General features: G+C 43.6%; 1 protein-coding gene across 1 annotated transcript in view; it reads right to left on the bottom strand.

Moving 5' to 3' along the window:
• AFF3 (ALF transcription elongation factor 3) overlaps positions 1-16,672 on the bottom strand; it is a 514,329-nt gene extending 497,657 nt beyond the window's left edge. The window contains exon 1 of the mRNA XM_044378704.3: positions 16,563-16,672. Within this exon, the coding sequence (XP_044234639.1) occupies positions 16,563-16,615 (53 nt within the window). The 5' untranslated portion in view covers positions 16,616-16,672. The remainder of the gene's footprint in view (positions 1-16,562) is intronic.
• Positions 16,673-22,721: the final 6,049 nt, after the last annotated feature.

Raw genomic sequence — 22,721 nt, 5'->3', positions numbered from 1 at the left:
TTGTTTATAGAGCCAAGAAAGTTAAGTGATGAGAAATAGAAAAGATTTTGAAGCAACAAAAAAATTCTGCCAGGCTCACTAAAGAACAATAATCTGTTCAGGTTTTACTTTTCTTCTAATGGGTTTTCTTCAAAGTACTTTACAGCAGTTGCAATTAGTTCAAAATATTGCATCTTGGTGCTCATACAAACTAGAAAGTAAGGACTACATTTTCAGTTATTTAGTTTATATTCTTACTTTGGCCCAGTCTCCCAGAGATTTTAAATACCATTAAGCACTTCACAGGGTTGGTGTAGACTGTTTTCCTTCTGCAATTTCATTAGAATTAACATAAAAGTGTATCTCATTCCAATAATATTGAACACGCTTCTTGGGTAACACAAACTGAACATACATGAAAAGAAAGATTGTTCACTGATTCAGAAAAGCATTACATTTGTTTCTTTTCTGAAGATTTGAATACAGATGCAGCCTGCTCTAAAAATCTATAAGGTGTAAAGTGAACCAAGAGTAAGCCTAAGCTCTGAGAGGTCCTGCTAGGTTTCAAGAAATTCCTTTCATACACTTTGCCCTCAGGACCTCAATAAACACACATTCATTCACTCACATCAATGGTCAATTATCATTCCCTCTATATTTGTAGGTTACCACATCTTCTTTTGTTGTTTAAATTTGTTCTAAACAAAAATCAAAACCAGACTCAAGTCATAAGCAAAGCTTCAGTTAAAGAAAACATTCGTGCAGCTTTTCTTTTCCTATAAATCAGATAGTTTATTGCCTGATTCCCTTCCAATTTATATACGGATTTTATTCTTCATTCACAATTTGATTCTAATTATTAAGTGGCAAGCAAAGTCAAGTTATTAATTTAAGAACCTGGACATAATAATTGAATAACAGTATTCTACAATATATGATAAAGGCAAATTGCTTAAAAATGAAATATTAAGTAAACACCTGCTTTCCAAAATAATTTCCCTATTACTGTAAAGCTGATAACATGGAAACTTTGGCTCTTTGGATGAACGCATTTCACCAAATTTTTTCATCAGCCCCTCTTTTTGCCATGAAAATTCAAAAAAGGTGATAAATTCCAGGAAAAGGAAAACCACAGGCCAAAAGACAGAAAAATTCTATAATATAACAGAATATGCTACCAGACAATTCAGGAAGATCTTTTTCAAATCTTACTATTTTCCTTTAATTTAAAAATACTGATTAATGATAACAACAACAAAATACTGATGAACTGCACAGTAAACGATATCATTGTTTTCAATTTTTCATTGCCTCCCTTTAAGAGGCTATGTATCCCTGCTGGTCGCCATGTGAGTGGCACTGCTGCTTTATAAAAGGAGGGTATTTGCCCTTCCTCCTGATGTCAGGCTTGGGCCCATGACTGATTAGGCCAATGAAATGGGAGCCATATGACGTATGCCACAGACAGCAAAAGCTCTTTCATTCCCTCCACCAAGAGGATGGCACGTTCCAAAAAAGGTAGGTTCTGTCAGTCTAAGTCCTAGAATGAAAAAGGCACCCTAGGGCACAGCTGACCTTCAACTGCCACGTAATATGTGTAAGAATTACACTTTGAGATTGTAAGCCACTGAGATCTAGGGGTTATTACCACAGCATCGCCTGACAAAAGCTGACTAATACGAACTACAATCCTAGCATTTAACCCATTCTGTCATTTTAATTTATCTGTAAGTAGACAGACCTGATGAATGTCATAAACAACCTTTAGGGAATGTTGGTTTCACAATTCAGTATGAAAGATATACGTAATGATTCATCTTGGCTTGCCAGAATCAAGCAATTTGATGTAAAGCTATCCTACGTTCTGTAGCAGCAATTAATGCAGTGATAAGAGAAGGGACTCAAGAGAACAGAAAGCACCCAAATCTGAAGTCTACAGAAACAATGAATATATCACTTAGGTTCACTGTACAGACGGCAGTGGGCTGTCATCCAGCTGGAGAATCTGAGGTCATTCTAAGTCTGAAACTGGGGAGCAATCATACGGGTATGGATCAAAGTAGAGATATAAGGTCAAGGTACAGTCATCCATCTGAAATTGTAGAAAGAACTCATTTGGTACTGATGAAAAACTACTAGAAATTTTGTCACTGGAGCTATCCAAAGTTGTTGCTCCTAAGTCCACCTAAACAATTCAATAATATAACTGCTTCATCAATTTTCAAGTTCTCTGTCTTAATTGGTATTTATTGTAATTGAAATGCATGTAATTTTTTTTTAAAAAATAGGTGCTTCTTAGCACATACATAGGGATCTTTCTACTAACATTAAAGAGGATTGTGAAGTCAGAAGAAAATATTTCTGCTCTCAATGGAAGAAAGTATTAGACTATCTTCTTTTTTTTTTTTTTTTTTTTTTTAGATTTTATTTATTTATTTGACAGAGAGAGACACAGCCAGCGAGAGAGGGAACACAAGCGGGGGGAGTGGGAGAGGAAGAAGCAGGCTCATAGCGGAGGAGCCTGATGTGGGGCTCGATCCCAGAACGCCGGGATCACGCCCTGAGCCGAAGGCAGACGCTTAATGACTGAGCCACCCAGGCGCCCCTAGACTATCTTCTATTCTTATCTGCTGTAGTTATTAAATAAACACAAGCCCAGATCTGAAAAAAAATATCAATTTTTAAAAAAGATACAAACTGAAAGAGTAACTCACATAAATGCTTCTAAATATGTTTTAATCACAGAATGGATACAGCCATTGAATCCAAATTGCTAATAAAAACATTAAGTAGCCATGAGAAAAGAATAAAGAATGAAAAATGAAGTTACCATATTCTGAGGCTCTACTATGTGCCAGGCTATCTGTATATTATCTCATTTAATCTTCATGATGCATCAGTGGCACAGGCATTATCTCCATTTTTTTTTAAAGATTTTATGTATTTATTTGACAGAGAGAGAGACAGCCAGTAAGGAGGGAACACAAGCAGGGGGAGTGGGAGAGGAAGAAGCAGGCTTCCAACAGAGGAGCCTGATGTGGGGCTCAATCCCAGACCGCTGGGATCACACCCTGAGCCGAAGGCAGGCGCTTGACGACTGAGCCACCCAGGCGCCCCATTATCTCCATTTTATACATGAGGAAATAGGCTCAGGAAGGTTAAGTTACTGGCTCCACTAGAAAATCGTACAGTCATAATCTGAATCCACTGCATGCTGGCTCCAAACCCCTTGGCCTTCATATTATCAGATGGTGTCTTTCTGGAATTTTGTCACCAAGTGGATTTTTAACCTACCTTAAAGTCTAATTCGTCTTATACTCAAGGATTTTTACACATTTAAAATCATCTCTGTCATCTGTTTCAATATGTCACAATTCCTTACGCCAAGAATCTATTAATTTTACTTCCCCTGAAGTGCTTGTGACATAAATTAAACCCATTTACTCTTTCCATCATCAAAGCAACACTTCTTATAGAATCAATCCTATAGCTAGAAGACATAGTCTATCTTTTTGTAGAAACTAAGAAGAAACCATAAGATAATCTACATAAAAAAGAACCACCTCACACACAATTTCAGGTTACCTTCATAACGTAGATGTATTCATTTTATTGCTGGACCGTCATTATCATTATTAATAAAGTTACATTTAGGTGTTATGGTAGATTTGACCAGCTGTGGTGAATAGCTGTTATCATTTTCTTTATCCATTAAACTTGTCAAAGTAGTGGTTTTATGAGTATACAAGTAATTAAGAGAAAACAGATATAGACAATGTATTTTTATACATTTTAAACACTGACAAAAAACTAGTAGCTAAAATGGCAATGAATTACAATCTTCGCACAGTAAAACCTGTTTAATTGGAATTCTAGTCCAAAATACACAACAGTTTGGACCCAATACATTATTCCTTCTGAGTTAAAAAGTTCAAACTAAATCTTAAGATGTTTTTCCATATGTACTTCACTGGACCTGCTAGAGACTATCAATATATACATATGAAGTCACCCCTATTTTAAGGTTGGAAGGGACCTCGGAACTCATGCCCTATGATTCTGTCACTGAAAGAAACTTCTTCTATGGTGGCTACATGTGAGGACAGGAGCCAGACCATCTGGACTAAAACCCCAGCTCTGTACACACTAGTTGTGGGACTTTGGATTAAGTTACTTTGCCCCTTTGTTTCCTGCTCTTGATATAAAATAAAGAATAACAGAACCTACTCACAGGTTATGAAGATTAAATGAGATATGATGCATGTAAAGGGTTCACGACACTTCCTTACATATAAGAAAAACTAAGAATCCCTGAGGCCAGATGGGCCAAGTGCCCTTCTCAGGAGATACAGCCATTAAATGACAGAACACCACTGGGGCGCCTCACTCTGCCAGTCTTATGTGTTTGAAAACATTAAACAGTCCTCAATCAGAAAAGTCTACAAATTTTTTCCTGGCTACAGATCTTCATCCAATTACTTCCGAATCAAAATTACTTTTAAAAACACTCTAATTAAATTACAGATGGTGTGACATAGATTTATGCTAAAGTGGTGTATGCAGACTTTTCATTCATTAGTCACTTATTCAAAGCTATCTATGAAACATTTATTATTTACATTTTAGAGTCTAATATTTGATTCTATCTCTTCTCTATGGTTCCATGCCCCAAAACTTCCATTTCTCAAAAAAATGTCTCCACCACCCCCAACATATCTACATCTATAACCACCCACATGCTCTTCCTCTTATTCCGGGCCTGGCCCAGGCTGCCCACTTCCTTCTCTGAGACATGCCTCCATGCATTTGCCCCATCTTTCCCCTCATAATCTCCACTTCCCATTTCCCATTCATTCTTGCACCCCTACTGCCAGCCATCAACCACCTCAACCTTCTCGTGTTAAATGACTACTCTAAAGCAGTTGACCTGGGGGACCCCACTTTCTCATGGTCTCCTACCTCTCCAACCATTTGTTTTCCTTCAAGGGCTGCTTTCCCTTCCACTGCCCCTCTGTGTCCTTAGCTTAATTCTCATCCTCTTCCCTTTTCCTGGATAATCTTGGCCGATCTCACAGCTCTCATCAGACCTGTATGCAGATAACTCCCAAATCTTTTTTTCTGTCCTAATCTTCCTCACCATCACCACTTCATCTTTCCCCATTCAGCTTGCTCCTCCTCTTATACTCCCTACCTCATCACACAAGCTAAACATTCTAAAAGCATCTTTGGTCCTTCATCCTCCCTCATTCCTCTATCCAGTCACCAAGTTCTGCCCGTGTAATCACCTAAACACCTCTTCCCTGCCTCCCCTCGCCTCCATCCTCCTGGCCTCATCTTGGCAGCCATCAACTCCCTGACTGACCTCCTAATCCTTACAGCCACCAGACTAATCCATGGACAATGCCTTCTAGAAATGATGATAAAATGCAAATGTGACCCTTTTGTTCCCCTGCTCAAAGCCCTCAATAGCAGGCTATCCCCTACTGGAAAATGTTCAAGCTCCTTGGAATGCCAGGCAAGGCCCTCCTAGGCAAAGCTCCAGGGGATCCTTTCCATCCATTCCTCTCCTGCTATTCCTTATCTTGAATGCTTCAGACCTGCAACTTACTTACCTGCATTCATCATCCTTCACAACATGCTATTTTTCACCTTCTTGCCTTTGTTTACCCTTTGCACTATTGTACCTACCCACATTCCCTCTACTCCCAGCCTAACTCCTATTCATCCTGTAAAACTCAAATTAGATGTCATTTTCTCCAGGAATCTTCCCTAAAACTCCACCCTGGGAAGGGTACCCTTTTATGTACTCCACAGGATTCCCTATTAGAGCATATAAAAACTCTACTGAGATTATTTGAAATAATCTGCTCCAGGCTAAAGTATAAACACATCAAGAGCTGGAAAAGTGAGCTATTCACTTCTATGTCTGGTTCAATAAATGGTTGTTCATCTCAACCCAGAAACCTACAAATCTAGAGGAAGAAAGTTATAAAGAGCAGCTTAAAGCATCCACTGTGTTACATTATTGTATATGATATTTTAGGACTTTAAAATACTACTTTTGTCCTGCTGAGCGATAAGACTAAGGAAAAGAATAGAAACTAATTTATGTAACTAATTATCTACCTAAATATTAGAAACTAAAATACCATTCTTCCTTTTTAGACTATAAATATTTAATTTCCATACTGAGAACTTGTTAACTCAGCCTTGGAGTATTCATTCAAGTTGAGGGGAGGGAGGGGGAGGATGGCTATAGGTAGTAGGTAAAATACACCAGCTTTCCCACAACAGACCTTTCTCGGGTATTCCACTCACACTAAAAGATTAAACTCTACTTATTAAAAACAAAACAAAGAACACTCTAAAGCAAAGTCACCTAAAAGATTTAGTTCTCGGGAGAACCCATGCCATATTCTGGAGAAGAACCTATCATCGATGAAAGGAACAGAAACAGGAGAGTCCATGTGGTACCAGCTGAGCAGCCCTGTCCTACACGTGGACACACTTCTGAGGACTCAGCAGGCTCTACACGCAACATCTGTCCTGAGCTCTGAATATCCTGCAGCAGCAGATGTGTCTGGTGCTCAGACACAGCATGGACTTTATCTGCTTCACCCTAACCTGAGCCCAGACAATACAGGCCAGGTCAGAGGCTTCATCCTACAGAGTTACACAGTCAGAGGTACAACTGGTATACCACAGTAAAATATTAAACCATTTGATTTTACATAAAAAAGAGGAGGCTCTTACGTATGGATGTCAGTTGGAATAGTATGGTTTTTCCATTACTGCTGATGCTACTACCTAATTCCTCAGGACAAAAGACAACGGACAATATCTTGCGCAAAGGGTCCCACCCTGCCATTAGGTAAATCCTCATTTCTACCACTGCTGCAGACCATGAGAAGAGCTGGCAGGACACTTCAGAAAAGGGAAGGACCAAAACACTCCAGATCACAAGCCTCTATTTCGGTGAGCTGCAGAGCCCATGGCCTATGAAGATACATGCCTCTTAGCCTGAGGTAACGTCCTCAAACTCCAACAGCTTTCTCCTGCTCAGCAATTCTGCAAAATAACACCAGTGGGCTCCCTGTCATGCAATATGGTTAGTATAAAAGGGAGCAAGCAAGGAGGGCCACGCTGATGGCCTCTCTTCTCAGTCAAGGCCAAAAGCCTGAATAATGTAACCAAAGTTCAGAATTTAGCTGACCATCATCAGTTACTTTTTTTGTTCTTAAGGAATACTTGGGTGTTTCTTCTTAGGACCCAACAGAACAAATCCCTGACTCTGAGAGTCCTTTTTTTTTTTTTCCTGAGAATAGTCTAAATCACCTGACTATTCTGCTATTTGTACCATATATTGAAAGCCAATAAAGTGTTTTCTCTCTTATAAAATAAAATATATTAATTTGGTAAGACTAGTACAAACCAAAGCAATACCCAAACACTTGCCTTCCTTATTACGGGCCTGACCTATCTTCATGCCTGAGGGAAATAGTTTCCCTTCCCTCCTCCCAATCTAAAAGAAAAGTTAAATTAGTGGAATAATTACAAGAAATTATTAAACACAATTAGACAACATAATGGGCTATGATATATACGGCAGCACAATCGCCACTAGAAGTATAAATGAGGAGTCTTGCTGCAAACAATGGGCGAAAAGCAATCAGGAGCACTTCCCCTGTGGATTCACATGCGTCCCAAGACTGCAAGATTTGTACTGGTCACTATTATTCCTGAAAAGCCAGCTTTTCTTTTCCAAATCTGAGACAGTCAATTGTTTAAACCCAGTGTGGCTTGCTCTTACCAGCAACAGTCTCCTATGCCATTTCAGAGAATGGAAATGCACATGTGTACACGCGCACACACGCACAAACCCTCATTAAGAGGATAAAGTAAATAAACTTCCTGCCAGTCTCACAGCACATTCAAAGTCAACTGCGCTATATTTGCTCACATAATCATTTCTATCTGCGCTTATTTTTCTAATGAAATAGGACTGGAAATTAAACCCGGAAACTGCAGCTCTGTCTGACCACCTGATGGACTCAGGGCACTCTGCGGTCAGGGCTGAGGGAGAAGGTAGCTGGCAGCGCTGGGAGAGAAGGTTCCCACCTGAGGTGCCTGAGACTTGCCCTTGGTTCTGCTTGGAGCTTGAGTTTCTCCCAGGACATGAGACAGGTTGCAATTTGCAGCTCTGGCCACAGGGTAGTGCAGTCATTCTGCAAATAGCTGCCCCTCTCCCCCACCACTGCCACCTCCCTTCCCCTTGGCACCCCACCTCCGCAAAGAGAGAGTAGCTGGGAGAGAGTGCAGACATTTGGTCTGAGTCCTGGGCACCTACGGGAAGGACTGTGAGATTCCCTGACAAATCCAGAAGTGCCTGTGAGACCTGGTATCCAGTTACTCTGAGCATTTGCTCCTGAAGCAAAAGGACCCCCCCTTCGAAGGACTGACAAGAACTCTAAGGCTGTAAAAAGTGATTAGCCTATTTACTACAACCTTTGTTTACTCAGGCTCTTATGTTTATTTACCACTGTATCCCCACTAGGATACAATTAACCACCCCCTCACTCATCAAAATTGTATTATAAAGACCCACAAAACTAAAATAAATGCTGCATCTAAATGTAACTTCCTGGTATTATGGAATTGTAATGTTATTATTCAAACCCCCCCCCAAATAAAGAGAGGAAAATGCATTATTTTGAAAGAGCTTCTTTTTAAAGAAATTTTTGTCTTTTTAGTTCTCACTACTCAAAGTTTGGTCTGTGGACCAGCAGTTTACCAGGGAGTTGGTTAGAAATGCAGAATCATAGGCTCACCCTGGACCTATTAAATCATAATGTATACTTTATCAAGATCCATAAGTTATCTGAAGGCACGTTAACATCTGAGAAGCACTGGCCTGGGTGACAGTTAAGTACACTGACCTATGTTCTCAAAATAGTTGTCTAAGCCCTAGGTATTTTCTTTCTCAAGATACGTTATATAGAAAAAACAAATATATCTTGAAATTGGAAAATAAAAACAGATTATTTCCCAGAGCTGGTGATGATCCACTAGAGTAAAGGCTATTTCTATCTAAACTGCCAGGTAACTAATTAACATTTCAATGAACATTGACAGAAAATTTGTTCTGTCACTTCATAACTCAGGTAAACAGTAGAGGTATGACAACAAAAATTTAACCAAGACCACCAGACTCATATTACAGCACTCCAGAGGATTTCTGAAAACTAATTTCCTGTCCATAAGAAAGGAAAATTAAAATTATTTTCAGCATCAAGGTAACACATAACTCTAAGCGGAGTTGTTATGTTAGTGGTCTTCATATTACAGTTCTTTTTGTTTACCTCAGCTAACAATGAGCCCCCTGGGAAGAAATTATGTGGAGAAGTTTAAGTACTCTCTATGCTGTCTTCCACATGTGAGTGGAGAAATTACAAAGGGGAAAAATACACAAGAGCAAATTAATGACTTCTGCACTCTTTGATTCCCGCTCTCCTACAATGGGAATGATCACAATTTTGAAGTTGGAAGAACCCAGATAACTTACTGCTGCTGGTCCACTTACCCAGGACTCTTTTTCTACAGAGTAGCTGGCAGGGCATCTACAGCCTCCTAAGAACAGGTAATTGTTACCCTCCGAGAGACAGCCCGGTCACATCCCTTTCGACACTCTCACACCCCCTGATCTTACCAGTGCCCTGAAAGAACCCAGACCAGCTCAAGGCCCCCTTCCCAGTAAAACTCCTTCAATCCCTCCAGGGCCTGTATCCTGTCCCCAGGGGTTAGTTTCCATAGCCTAAACCCATTTTGCTTTTTGGATGGTGTGGTGTCTTCTTACCCTGGTAATAACTATGTATTTTGTTTCTATTGAAACTAAATTATGATTAGCCTGACATAATTTAATGAGACCCACAGTGCCAAATGAAGTCATTTGATGTAATGGGTGGTAATTCAATACATTCTCAGTGAAACATCAAAGATTATGTAATGGTTAATATATCTACATATGTTAGCAGTACAACCGCAAGTAAGGGTGTATTTGTCCGCTAGACTATGATATACAACTAAGAAAAGCTACCAACCTCCACTCTAAAATGTGCCTGGATCCCACTGCCAGGGACAGAACTCTACCAGATGGATGACCTGACCCAACGTGGCCTTTCTGTATCCTTCCTTGTTTATGATAAAGAGACTTTTTGAGGAAGCGAAGGGTATTAAAAGAACTACATTTGGCATTCACAAAGCAATTGACACTTTTATTACTTAACATCACAACCTTATGAGGTAGGCCAGTATAAGTGCTGTCATTTTATAAGTGATTAAACCAAGACTGAGAATAGGAAATGAGAAAAATCGTGAGCTGCCCAGGGCCAAACAGAAAGCAAGGTTGGAGCCAGCTGAATTCAGAAACCTCAATTAAATTCCTAGACAAAAGAAAACGAGCAACATTTAAAGTAAGTTTTATGGATTTCACTTTGAAATAAAACAAGGAAACATTATGTTACCATTAAATGATATTAAAATGGTCTTTTATGGCCTTGATTTTGCTACCAAGGCTTTATTTTCAAAATAAAGAAAATTTAAACAGGCAAACTTCTTCCAGGTTAAAAAAATTCCATTTATACACAAAAAATGCTGCATTCCTTTTGAGATTTGTTTTTTCCCTAATTTGACTGCTATGCTAACCAATATTATGCCAAAGGGCCTCGTACAAATTGCTACATCTAAAGTGTCATTGATTAGACCCATTCTGGTTCACAGGGACATTCTCCCAAAATAGATACCTAGCATTTTATAACCCTCCTACATTTTTACAAAAGAGAATCTGGAACACAGGAAGGAATCACTTCCCCACACACAATACTCATCTTCATCGTCATCAGAAAGCATGTGGTTAAAATCCATCTGCACATCCAGTGTGCATCCTCTCTGGGAACAGTGTGGCCCCCAGCCAAGCCTGAGTCCTCAACTTCAATACCGTGCATTAGCCCGTCTTCCCACCTGGTTTTCTCCAAAACACACCTACCGGCAGCCAGGCTGATGCTGGAAGCAGCACTCAGCTCCCTGCCCCCAGCTGCTCCACAGCTTCCCATGGACACCTCCTTGCCTCCTGCACCCAGGCAACCAGCCCCCTTCAAGGCAGCAGCCCACAGACCCCTTCAAGCTCCTAGCCCTGAAAGCCACTTGTAGAAACATTTTCACCCCCGCACATGCTAAGGCCTTTCCTGAGCTCTGCGGATGCTCTGGGGCTCTCAACCAGAGAGAAGTGCTGCTGCCAAGCATACAGCCACTTTGGGCCGTTGAAAATGAGCACAATCAACCCGTCTGCTCTCTACCATTCACCCTGCAGAGAGCATGTGGAGGGTCCCTGCATGCACCTCTCCTCCTGCCTTCTGTGTTCTACTGAACTGCTTTGACCCCAAGAGCCCACAACAAGTGGGAGGCCTTAAAATGTGTGCTTTGCCGGGGCTGCAGGAAAAGGGTCAAGGTACCTGAGGGTCAAGGTCAGGAATCTGGAGCAGTTTTCTGACCCTATACAGGGCCTGGGAAGCCTAACTAAAGAGGCATGAGTGAGGCCATGGCCTGGGCATGTCCACTGGCAGTTGATCTGAAGAGGACCCAGTAGGTAGTACTGGGAAGCTCCCCTGTGTTGTTAGCAGCTCTGCTTCACTCCCCCCTCCCCCATAGGAACATGGGAGTGCAAGGGTAAACCCATGGGAAGACGGAAAATTTTTAAGAAATAGAATGGAAATAGAACAGAAAATATCAAAGTGCATCACACATAGTAAGGGTAAGTGTCACTTTGTGACAGTTGTTTCAGTTATGTGTATGTGTACCCACAAAAGGTCAAAACGTTAAATGATTTGTTACTGTGAGTCATGGTCTAAAACGTTTGAAAGCTACTGTTCTATAGCACCTATCATATAGTAATGCTTAATACTCTCTGAATGCTTGCTGAATGAATAAATTGATAAGTATGAAACAATCCATTTATCACAACTTCAAAGCTTCCAGTTTGAAAGAATATAAAGTATAATGCCTATCTGAACAAAAGTAAGTGGATTCTGGCCTACTGGGGGTGGGGGCTGCGGTGAGAGAAATCTGAATATTTCTATTGTATTTCAATAGACTTTCTCCCCAATAACTAAAATGTTTTATATTTAAGGGAGATTAAAGACAATTTTGTCTAAGTTCATTTGGAAAACTTTTCCCATTCACTGAAACTACCTACTGATTACAAAAGTTCTGCATCTTTAAAATGCTTGGTATAGGTAATTCCACCATGATTCATAAAAGGATCTTTCAGAGACACCATGAAAGCCTTTGTTCAAGTTCTTTCTTTGCCCAAGATGCCTCTATGTCCTCTCAATACCCCGACCCCCACCATCTGTAAAAATCCCATTCATCTTCCAAGGCTTAGTTCAAAGGCCACCTTTTCCATGGGAGCGTTTTTTTTTTTTTTTTAACTCAATTTTTCCTCTTTCCCTCCTCTACCACCCACCCCAGTCCCTAATATGGTCTTTCTCTCTTCTGAATCACCAGTGTTGAAAACTTCCTTTTTTATTTGTATACTCATCTCATTCCCCTCCTAGATAATCACATGCACAACCCGCAGTTTACTCATCTTTGTACTCCTTATAGCAATCAGCACAAGGTCTTACACTTAAGAAATAATCGATTAATATTTAAGTGAATAAATGAAAGTAACGGTTAGCCTGTTAAAAGGGATGGTCATTATTTTAAAGGCCCTGAGGAATGGCTTCTATGTCCAGCACCTGATCAAAAGCTGGTGGAGAACAGGAAGGAGCAGATGGGAAGAGAGTGGGAGGTTGACAAGAGGTGCTCTTCCTCAGGATATCTGCCCCTGCAAACTTACTGAATCCCCAACTCTTCGGGGATCCAACTCTACCCAATGAAGCTATGGAGCTGGGTGCGGGATGAGTGCCTTCACCTTGTTCCAAGAGTTCTACTCTTGCTTTAAACCAGAAATGGGAAGTGAAATTAGAAGTAGAAATTAGGGCTACCCTTTTCAACTTTAAGTAAGGCTGAAAAGAAAAGCTGAAATAGCTAAGTGGATCATTTAGACTCAAAAAGCTTCCTTTGAAAAATAAGTATGGGTGTTTGGGCAGAGTGGGGGTGATGCAAGGAGGTGGAGGAGATGGTTCTGAATTACTTGATTTTTTCAACAATACTGAGCTTTTCTCTTCACACTGTCTATACAGTCAGTTGGGGACACTTTCTGCGACCACTAAACTAAGCTAGCTCTAGTTCAAAGCCACAGTCACAACTAATAAACTGCAATTTGCTTTATTAGAAAACAAAGCCCACCAATTGGGAAGAAATATTAGGGATTAAAATACCATTCTCCTTTGCCATTAACCTGTACTTTCCCTCACCCTCTACAAAGAAACATTTTTTCGTAAGATGAATTAAAACAATGTTTTTAGTGGTGTTTATTTTAAATTTATAGACATTTATAAGTTAACTCATGTAGGGCAGGCATGGTTTGCTAAACCAAGGTATTTTTTTCAGATTTTTAATTTTAGATCAGCATCTTCTAGGGTTCTGACCTTCTCTTTCTTTGGTATTTTAACAGAACATTAACTTCCAGTCCATCAAGGTTTTGTTTTGTGATTAACTTCAGAGCCAAACTCATAAACTGGGAGACATCTGCAGTACTGTAGAAACTAAATCCAGTTCTGCACTGGACTTAGAGTAAGAAAACGGAGTTCTGAAAAGTTAATGGTTGGTTTGAATATGGCTCCTCCATTTCTAGATGTGTGACCTTGAGCAGGTTACCTGATCTTGCCCACCCTCAATTTCCCAATCTGTAAAATGGGAATAGTAACCGATAAGGCTTCCTAAGGCAGTTATGAGGGCTAAATGAGCTACAACACATAATGCACTTAGAACTGTGCCTGGTAAGTGGTAAGCGTTCAGTCAATGTTGGGTTTAAAAATTTTGCTCTCGGGGTGCCTGGGTGGCTCAGTCGGTTAAGCATCTGCCTTCAGCTCAGGTCATGATCTCAGGATAGAGCCCCACATGGGGCTCCCTGCTCAGTGGGGAGTGAGCTTCTCCCTCTCCCTCTGCACCTCCCCCTACCACATGTGCGCACATGCTCTCTCTCTAATAAATAAATAAAATCTTTAAAAAAAATTCTGGTCTCATTTGTTTTATGGTCTCAGTAGGGTCCTTTTACCATTCAAAGCCTCCAGTTCCTTATCTATAAAATGGGACTCCTACTTCCTACCACCTCCAGGATTGTTATGAGATTCAAATTAGAAAAAAAAATGGATAAGAAAACATTTGACACACAGAAAGTACTCAAATGTTCGTTATTTTGGATCACTTATAAACTTAAAAATAAACCATAACACCATGCAAAATACCATGCAAAAATTCATCCGTTAACTGAGAAAATGTCTATGTTAGAAATGCATACTCAAGAAGTATGGCTTATCTTTAACTTATCAGAAATATATAAGCTTTTGTAAAATGTAAATTTTACATCTGCAAACTAGAAACACTCTCTCAGTCAAGCCAAACTGTCCCACTATGCTGTAAGCAAGAAGGCCTGCACATTTTCATAAGCCAAAGATAAACTGATGCACCGATTAAACGCAGAGTGCATGTATAGCAACTTTTTTAAAATGCTTATTTTTTTTCATTTTTTAAAAAAAGGATAAATGTACTGTCGGTAGTGTAAATTTCAAGTCAATGCAACAGACATTTATTGTATAACTGTGCTCCAGGTAACCCAGCTGGCAACTAAGGATGTAAAGAGAAATAAAGCTTAGACCCTGTGCTGGAAAAGCCCACAGATTAGAGCTGACAATTTCAAAATATTACTTGTAAAAGTCATGAGGGGGCTTCAACTTGAATCAGCAAACTGACAAGCACCGTAAAAACATGCCAAAGCACTAAGTTCTTCCATTTGACAGAAATACTGTCTTTTAAAAGCAAAAGTCATTTTTAAAGCACAATTTCTATCTAGAAAACTATTGAATTTGTGCCAGAAACCAACATTTCTAAATGTAAACCTGTAAAATAACAGGTATCTGTAAATGAAAGGCTGAAATAACCCCAGGAGCAACAAGACAGTAATTAGCAACTTTTATAGAGTAATAACATGTTTCATATTCTTTACACTGGCTCTTTGAAGTTTCCAGTGCAATATATAAAAGTTTTATTACATTCGGGCCCATCCTTGTGTATTTTATAAGCACCAGCAACATGCAGAGCAAGCTGTAGTTACTCATCATCGGATCTTTTATAAGAAACTGCTCAATAATGCGCTAGCTTTGTGTCCAGTTTAGTTTGGTACACCTGGCTTTAGAAAGATAAAAGTCACTAGAAGCCTAAATCACTGAAAATAATCCACATATCATCTATATAATCTATAAATCTTAAAGCAGTTTAGCTTTAAAATTGTACATTGCATATTCATGTGCACACCACTTGCAGTTTTAGACACATGTGAACTCTTTGCTGAATTAAAGCAAAAAAAAAAAAAAATTACCAGAGGCAGAACAGAGTGCAGTTAATGTGCTTGTTCCGGCAGATGTTCATTCCCGTAAATATTAAACATAACACAAGTTCCTCCAGGAATATGCGGGCAGTAATTTTACCACCTGAAAAGGGCTGGTTGGAAACATTTAGGAGATGGGGGTGGGGGGAAAATAAGAGGGATGCCGAAGCAGCCAATGGGATTTTTAAGAAACCCGCAACGAGAATTAAACTGCTTCTAGCGGCGATTTACCTACAGCAGCTCCTCAACGTGAGAACGCGGAGCAACAGATCCCGGAGTGCACCCCCGGCCGCCCGCTCCCCAGGCTGTGAGCTGTGAGCGTGGAATAAAGGGACACGCGGGGCGCCGAGGTGGGGAGGAGGAGGAGGAGTACAACTGTACTGAGGTGTGAAGAAAGGGCCCAAAGGAATTGTGAACCTCGAGGAAATGAGTCTCCCTGGGCCAAGGCCTCTGGAATTCCCGCACGCAGAAACACTCGCCCCTTGCCCCCGGTGTTCACTTTCCATCTCGGGTGGGAGGGGGTAGGAGACAGAAAAGATGCAGCCGCCCAGACCCGGCGCCTCCAGGCAGGAGGCTGGAGCATCATCTAAGGGCACTTCGCAGCAGCACCAACTCCAGGGGGTCGCTGGTGTGAACCAGAGGCTCTTAGAGAAGAGGGAGGGCGCAAATGAAGCGAAGGGAGGTGAGAGGGGCTAGGGGCCGAGGGGTGGATCCCCAGACACTAGTGACACGTTCTAGAAATCGGGTCTTTTTCTCTCCATGGCTGCGCTCTGCCCCCCGGCTCCCCAGATCACCAGCCCCTGGGCTGGGGCGGGCAGCACCAGGCGAGAGGATAGGAAAGGGGGTCAAGAAGACGAGAAGGCGGCCGTGCATCCCCTGGGGGGAGGAAGGAAGGAGCCGGCGGGGCGGGCGCCCCCGACCCACCCCACCCCCACGGCGGCCGGCCGCTCCGAGCCCCCCGCCCAGGTAAGGGCGCGCGGGCCGCCGCGGCCGCCCCTCGCTACTCCCGCCTGGCGAGGCGGCCGGCACCGGGACTCACCACAGCGACTCGAGGTCCCATTCCTGGAGCAGGGCTAAGTCGAAGCTGTCCATGGTGGGAGGTGTCAGCGCCGCCGCCGCCGCCGCCGCCGCTGCCGCCGCTGCCGCCGAGGCTCGGGCCGCCCGCGCGCTGCAACGAAAGCCGCCGCTCAAGGTGCATCCCGGCCGCGCCGGAGCGGCCGCCGCCCGCCCGCTGCCCGCCCCCGGGTCGGGCTTCCCCGCGCCCCCCGCCCCCGACTCCCGGCCCGCCGGGCGGGCGGCAGCGGCCGGCGCACTCACCCGCTCTTCGACTCGCGCACAGGCACACTCAGGAGAGAGCGGCGAGCTCGCCGCGCCGCCGCCGCCACCGCCTCGCCCCCCTCCCTCCCCGCGCCCGCCCCTCCTCCCCTCCCTCCCGGCGGCCCGGCCCGCTGCAGCCGCCGCCGCCGCCGCGGTGCTCTGCGCCCGCCCGCCCGCCTCTTTCTCCTCGGGGAGGCGCGTGTGCGCGGGCGAGGCCGAGGCGCGCGCGCGCCGTGAGCCCCGCGCCGCACCCGCCCCGCGCGCCCCTGCGCTCCCCGCGCCGCTCCCCGGGGTCCCGCGGCGCTCACAGGCCGCGCCGCCCACTCGCCCCGCGACCCCGCCGCCCGCCTGACCGGCCGTCGCCCCGGGCCGCCCGGGGCGGTCCCGCGAGCCGGGGCGAAGGGAAAGGCGGCGGTTCCCAGCGCCGGGGGATGCTGAGGCGGGCCCGGCCTGCCGCATCTTCTGCCTCTCGCCCTCGCCTGGCCCCACCCGGCCCTGCCCGGGGAGCACACACTTCTCTTGGGGTCCAGAATTCCCCCGACCCTGCCAGGCGCCCCAGCGGGCGGTGTGCTGGCTGCAGCCCTGGAGGGGGTGCTAGGAAATTCCCTGGCCGCCCCAGGCACGGGGAGAGTTAACTGAGCTGCCTGCAGCCGCGCTGTAAACAAATCATTTAAAATATCTGGAGTCAGTAAGTTAAGTGAAAGGGAGGAACCTCTTCTGACAGGACCTGCAGTTTGGCCTACAGTGGGGGTCCCACCATCCTCCAGCTGGCTGTCCCTGGAAACTAACCTCCTTTCTTTTTATTTCTTACAGGGAAGGGGGACAGGCCTCTGGGTGTAGAGTGCTAACTTCTCGCCCCATCTCTTGTCTGGAGAATGGCATACTGTCAGCCGGATGATAGAGTATCATTGTGGCTCCTAAAAATCAGTTCCTTTTTATTATCACTTCCTTGATTGTAAAGAACATCCCCACCCCCTTCCTTACATTTACAGGCATGCTGAGAAGTCCATGCCTAGATCAGGGCCATGGCTCTGTTTCTCCACAGCTGGCCAAAATCAGAACCCCTCCTCAGGTCCCTGACTCTCCTATCCTCTTGGCCACAGCTCTGGAAGCCTCACTCAGGAGTCCAGAGAATTCCTGGAGAGAGTGGTACAGAACAATGTGGTTATATCCCATCACTTGCACCAAACCCTTTATTCCCTGCAGCACAGGAGGCCTTTCCCATACTCTCCCCTTTGTTCATTCTCAACAAGAAGGACTACTGACTGGAGCCACCAGAAATCTAGACCCTTGTGTGGGAGTCACAGGATCCCTCCATCAAGCCTCCTCACCTTCCTGACCTCTGAATGAGGATTAACAAACGAAGTCTGGAGAACACGTGGAAGAAGAAAAGACCAAAGAGAATTCTTACCTATTTGGGATCCCATTACAAAATGCTCAGCCCCCCTTTCTTCCCCCAGCTCTGAAGTAGTCCTTCCTTTACTAGCATCCATAACTAGTGTACAAAATGTAAAACACCAAATTAAGAGCGAGTATCAACATGGTTTGAGAAAATGGATTTGTTATTTTACAAGCTGACAACTTCCAGCCCCTAAAAACCTCCCTCCATCGTTGAAAGTAGTAAGAAGACTACAAAAGAACAAAGAGAACGTGAATAGATGAGAAAGTACAGGTGTGAAGGACTGTCTTCCCAAATCCCAGTCTACAGTGCATTTGGAGAGAAGAAAAAAAAAAAATCTGTCTTCCTAATACCTCCTTAGCATAAGCCTTGTTGGAAATGTTTGCTCTGGCAAAAGTGAGACGCCTGAGACATCCAGACAGCATTCCCAGGAACAAAGGATGGGGGTGGAGGGTGGAGGAGAGTGAGAAGAACAGCACCTCTCTGGAAGAACTGCAAGTTCCCCTGCCTGAACAAGAAATGCATCCTGTCCCTGTGCTCATGGCTGCAGCCTGGAAGCTTCTCCAGAAAGGAGACCTCCCACCCCTCACAGAGATCTGGCTTTCCTTCCCTTCCCACCACATCTGTTTATACAAAGGAGGGCTGCTGGAGAACAAACAGAACCATGTTTACTGGGAGTCCCATCCTAAGCTTGAAGCTTAAGATGCAGAGTTGCCCTCACCACGGAGGCTGAAGATAAATAGATGAAATAGATGGCCCCGGAAAAGGAAGCACGGCGGGGGGGGGGGGGGGGGGGCAGGGAGGCGGGGGGGGGGGGGATAGAGCGGGTGGAGTGGTTTACTCATAAAAGGCCTCTCCCCAAAAGGCACGTAGTAATGGGTAGATTTGTATTTGAATTTCAACACAGTGCCTCGTGTTAATACATGAATGTACTTGAGCCTAAAGCAATTTCAGTGTGGGTATTTAAATATTTTTCTCCAGAAATCACCCTTATTTTCTGTTTGGGGCCTCCTAACGTAGGGGAAGTTGCTTTAATACTTTTATTTCCAGTGTATGTTTTCGTGGATAGTGTCCAGTTGGAGAATACGGTCTTTTGAAGAAACCCAAATAATACTCATAGATATCATTTTTACTAAGTTGTCATGAAATAAATCTAAATCAATAGTATTTACAAGTAAAATGTACAACAGTTAATGAGAGCCATTATAAGGTGATTTTTTTATTATTTTTATTTATCTAGTATATTAAAATGTTGCCATTATCCTACAGCTTCTAGATACACATACCAAAACAAGTGCTTAATCCACTTGTCAAAATTTTAAATCCTCAATAAAAAGCAAAAAAAGGTTTGGACTTCCTGGGATTAGAATGCCAGAACTAAAAGGAAGGTTTGGGGGGTTTGGGTTTTGTTTTGTTTTGGTTTTGGTTTTCTTTTGTTTTATTTGTAAAGGAGTAAGGGGCTACCTAAATTAAAAATAAAACTGCTGTTTCCTCTGAAGTGGACGGAGCTTCTGTGCATGCTAAAGACCTGGCAACTTGAGGGGCTCTTCTCCTGGGATAGATGCAGATAACACTCCTGAGAGCTGAATGAAACCCCCCAGCTCTGGAGTCTGGAGAGCCGCTGCAGGGAGTTAGCTAAGGGAGGAGCTCTTGGCTCCCTGGGCCAGGGGTATTTTTTTTTTTTTTTTTTTTAGTTAAATCTATGAACGGAAGGGACTGAGAAATGAATCCTACTCAGTCTGCCTACAAGTGCACTCAGCAAGGGCCCCACTCACATTCCACCAACCTGGAATTAAAAGCTTCCAGAACAGACCCAGAAGCAAATCTATGGCATCCAGCTAAGATCTCCTTCTCGATACAAACTGAGAGAAGAGAAACCTTGCACGGCTTTTATTAATTCATGCCTTATTCTGAAGATGTGGCTGCAACTCAGGTCACGATTGTGACCGGATGGGAATTTTCCTATTATAATTCCACCATTCCCCTAGAAAAATAGGCCTGGCTAAAAGCCAGCTGTGTAGGCAGTCTTGCTGGTAGGTCAGGGGAGCCCCCACCCCATGTGCTGCAGCATTGTTTGTCACTGCACCTTCTCTCCTGTTCCAGCAAGGCTGCAGTCACATCACAGTCTGCTTCTCCTTCCAGAGGCTTCTTGAGTGTTTGTAACTGTATCTAGGGATTGCAGGATAAGCCCTCTAGGCTTTCTGCTTGCAAATTACATGCTAATATGTCGAGCCCCAGGACAACTTGGGTTTTAATCCACCTAGGAGTTCTAGTGTCTTCAGGCCTTTCCCTCTGCACTGGTATCTCAGAGTGGTTCTAGCCTGGGATCTGAGGTGCCTCTCTTTTTCTATTTTTTTCATCATTCACCAGGTCCCGAGCAGATGGTGTGGCTGTGCTGGCTGTCATCACTCCTCCTATGTTTCCATGGAAACATGGGGCATAGGGACCATCTCTGCCTTGGGCTCTCTGACAGTATCCTCTGGCAGAGAACTTCAGCACTCTGGCCCCCTCCCCCTTGCCTGCCCACATCCTGGAGAGTTTGAGAAGGACTTGTGGCCCTGGTAGCCAGGGTCATTTCAGAGATCATCTAAGGACATGCTCCCCACAAGTGGTTGTGAACTGGCTGCAAAAAGGAGGGGGAGGGGAAGGAGTGCTGATAGCCTAGTTGTGCAGTTGTGTTGCAATGGTGGCATATTTGGATTATCTGTCCCCTCAGCCAGATTCTATCATGGCTGATTATTACCCAGATGTCAAAAGAGATACTCCTAAGGTTTCATTTGCTCATCGGGCAAGAGATACTTAATGAGTGTAAGCATGTTACTGGTGTTTTACACTTTACTGACATTCTCCCTCCTCCGAGTGCATTCCTTTTTTTTTCTTTGTACAAAACCAGGTTTTCCCTAAGGAATGTACGTACCTTCCTCAAACTTTCCAACATCCTCCTGTCTACATAATTCACTTATATAGCCACTGAGACATTAATTAGATTCAGAAGTCCATGGAAACAGCAGAGTTGGGCAGGGTCAGAGGCCAGGCAAGGCAGAGAAAAGAGCGGGGAAAATGACCCCTTGGGAGAGGAGTAAGGAAGCAGAGGGAAATTTTTCATGCCATTCAAGTACCAAACAAGACAAAGATAATTTCAAAATGTGGTCAACTACCATAACATTGTTTAGAGAATTAAAGTATTGTCCAATTAAAGAGTTCTTAAAGAAAAAAAGGTTGATTCGGTAGAAGAATTCCATGCATGTGTCTTCGGTGTTAGTTGCTCCTTATATAGCTGGTACAAAAGACTAGTGTGTGAAGCTCGCCACATTTTAATAAAGAAAAGAAACAAAGCAGGCATACCTACCGAAAATGAAAATATGGGCAAGAAAGTCATAGGCTAGTCATAAAAGTAGATGAGAAAAGTATTCCTTATCACAGATCATGTATTTTGTGCCATGCTGACCTACTTGGGGGATAATCGCATTATTTGTGACTCAAGAATCCCTTGGTGCTGGTAACAAGAACCAACCGTCCTGACTTAAAACTTAATATCCCCACTGGCTCTTTATCGTGCTTCTTCAAGATGTGCACTGGCCATCCATGCAAGATTCAAAGACTATTAATCTTTTGAGAATAGGAGACAACTAATCATAATGATAGCAAACATTTCTGTATTTTAATATTTCCATACTATCCCTGGGTACTGTTCTAAGTGGCGACTCCATTTACTCCTCCTAAAACCACACGGGGTGTTACCACTGCTTTCATTCTGTGGGTGAGTAAACTTAAGGAACAGATAAGCATCGCAAACCAAAGCATGGCAGATAGGGGACTAGACTTAGCGGCCACGATACCACACGCCCTGGCAGATAGGGGACTAGACTTAGCGGCCACGATACCACACGCCCTGGCAGATAGGGGACTAGACTTAGCGGCCACGATACCACACGTCCTGGCAGATAGGGGACTAGACTTAGCGGCCACGATACCACACGTCCTGGCAGATAGGGGACTAGACTTAGCGGCCATGATACTACACCCCCTCCCGTCACTTTTGCCTTCCTTGTCTATAGCGCTGGAGTGTTCCTATGCCTGCAGGGGCTTCAATGGCAAATAAAACACACACCCACTCAGAAGGTGACAGAAAGCCCTCTACCTCTCTCCATGCCATCTTACTTCCCCTAGTTTTTGACCTCTGAGTTCTGCCATGCTGCAGCTGGAGAAAGACACGCACTCTCCCAAGTCTCAGTGTCTTCCTTTGCAACATGAGAGGGCTGAGTTGGCCATTCTTTGTCTTTGACGGGTTTTTGTCCCTGACAGTTCTAAAATGTTATAATTCTGTTTTCAGTTGTTCCTCCTGAGCACTGCCAGACAGAAATCCCTGGAGTACGTCAGGAGAAACATAAATCTTTTTTTGTTTAAAGGTAGAACCTCCTCCTTGGCTTAAACAAATATCAAGGTGTTGGCCTGTTCCAAACAAGAGTGCTTGCTGTTCTG

This window comes from Ursus arctos, unplaced genomic scaffold, assembly GCF_023065955.2.
Source record: "Ursus arctos isolate Adak ecotype North America unplaced genomic scaffold, UrsArc2.0 scaffold_8, whole genome shotgun sequence".
Lineage (NCBI taxonomy): Eukaryota > Metazoa > Chordata > Mammalia > Carnivora > Ursidae > Ursus > Ursus arctos.
Note: the sequence above shows the minus strand (reverse complement) of the source record. Positions and strands in the feature narration are given on the sequence as shown.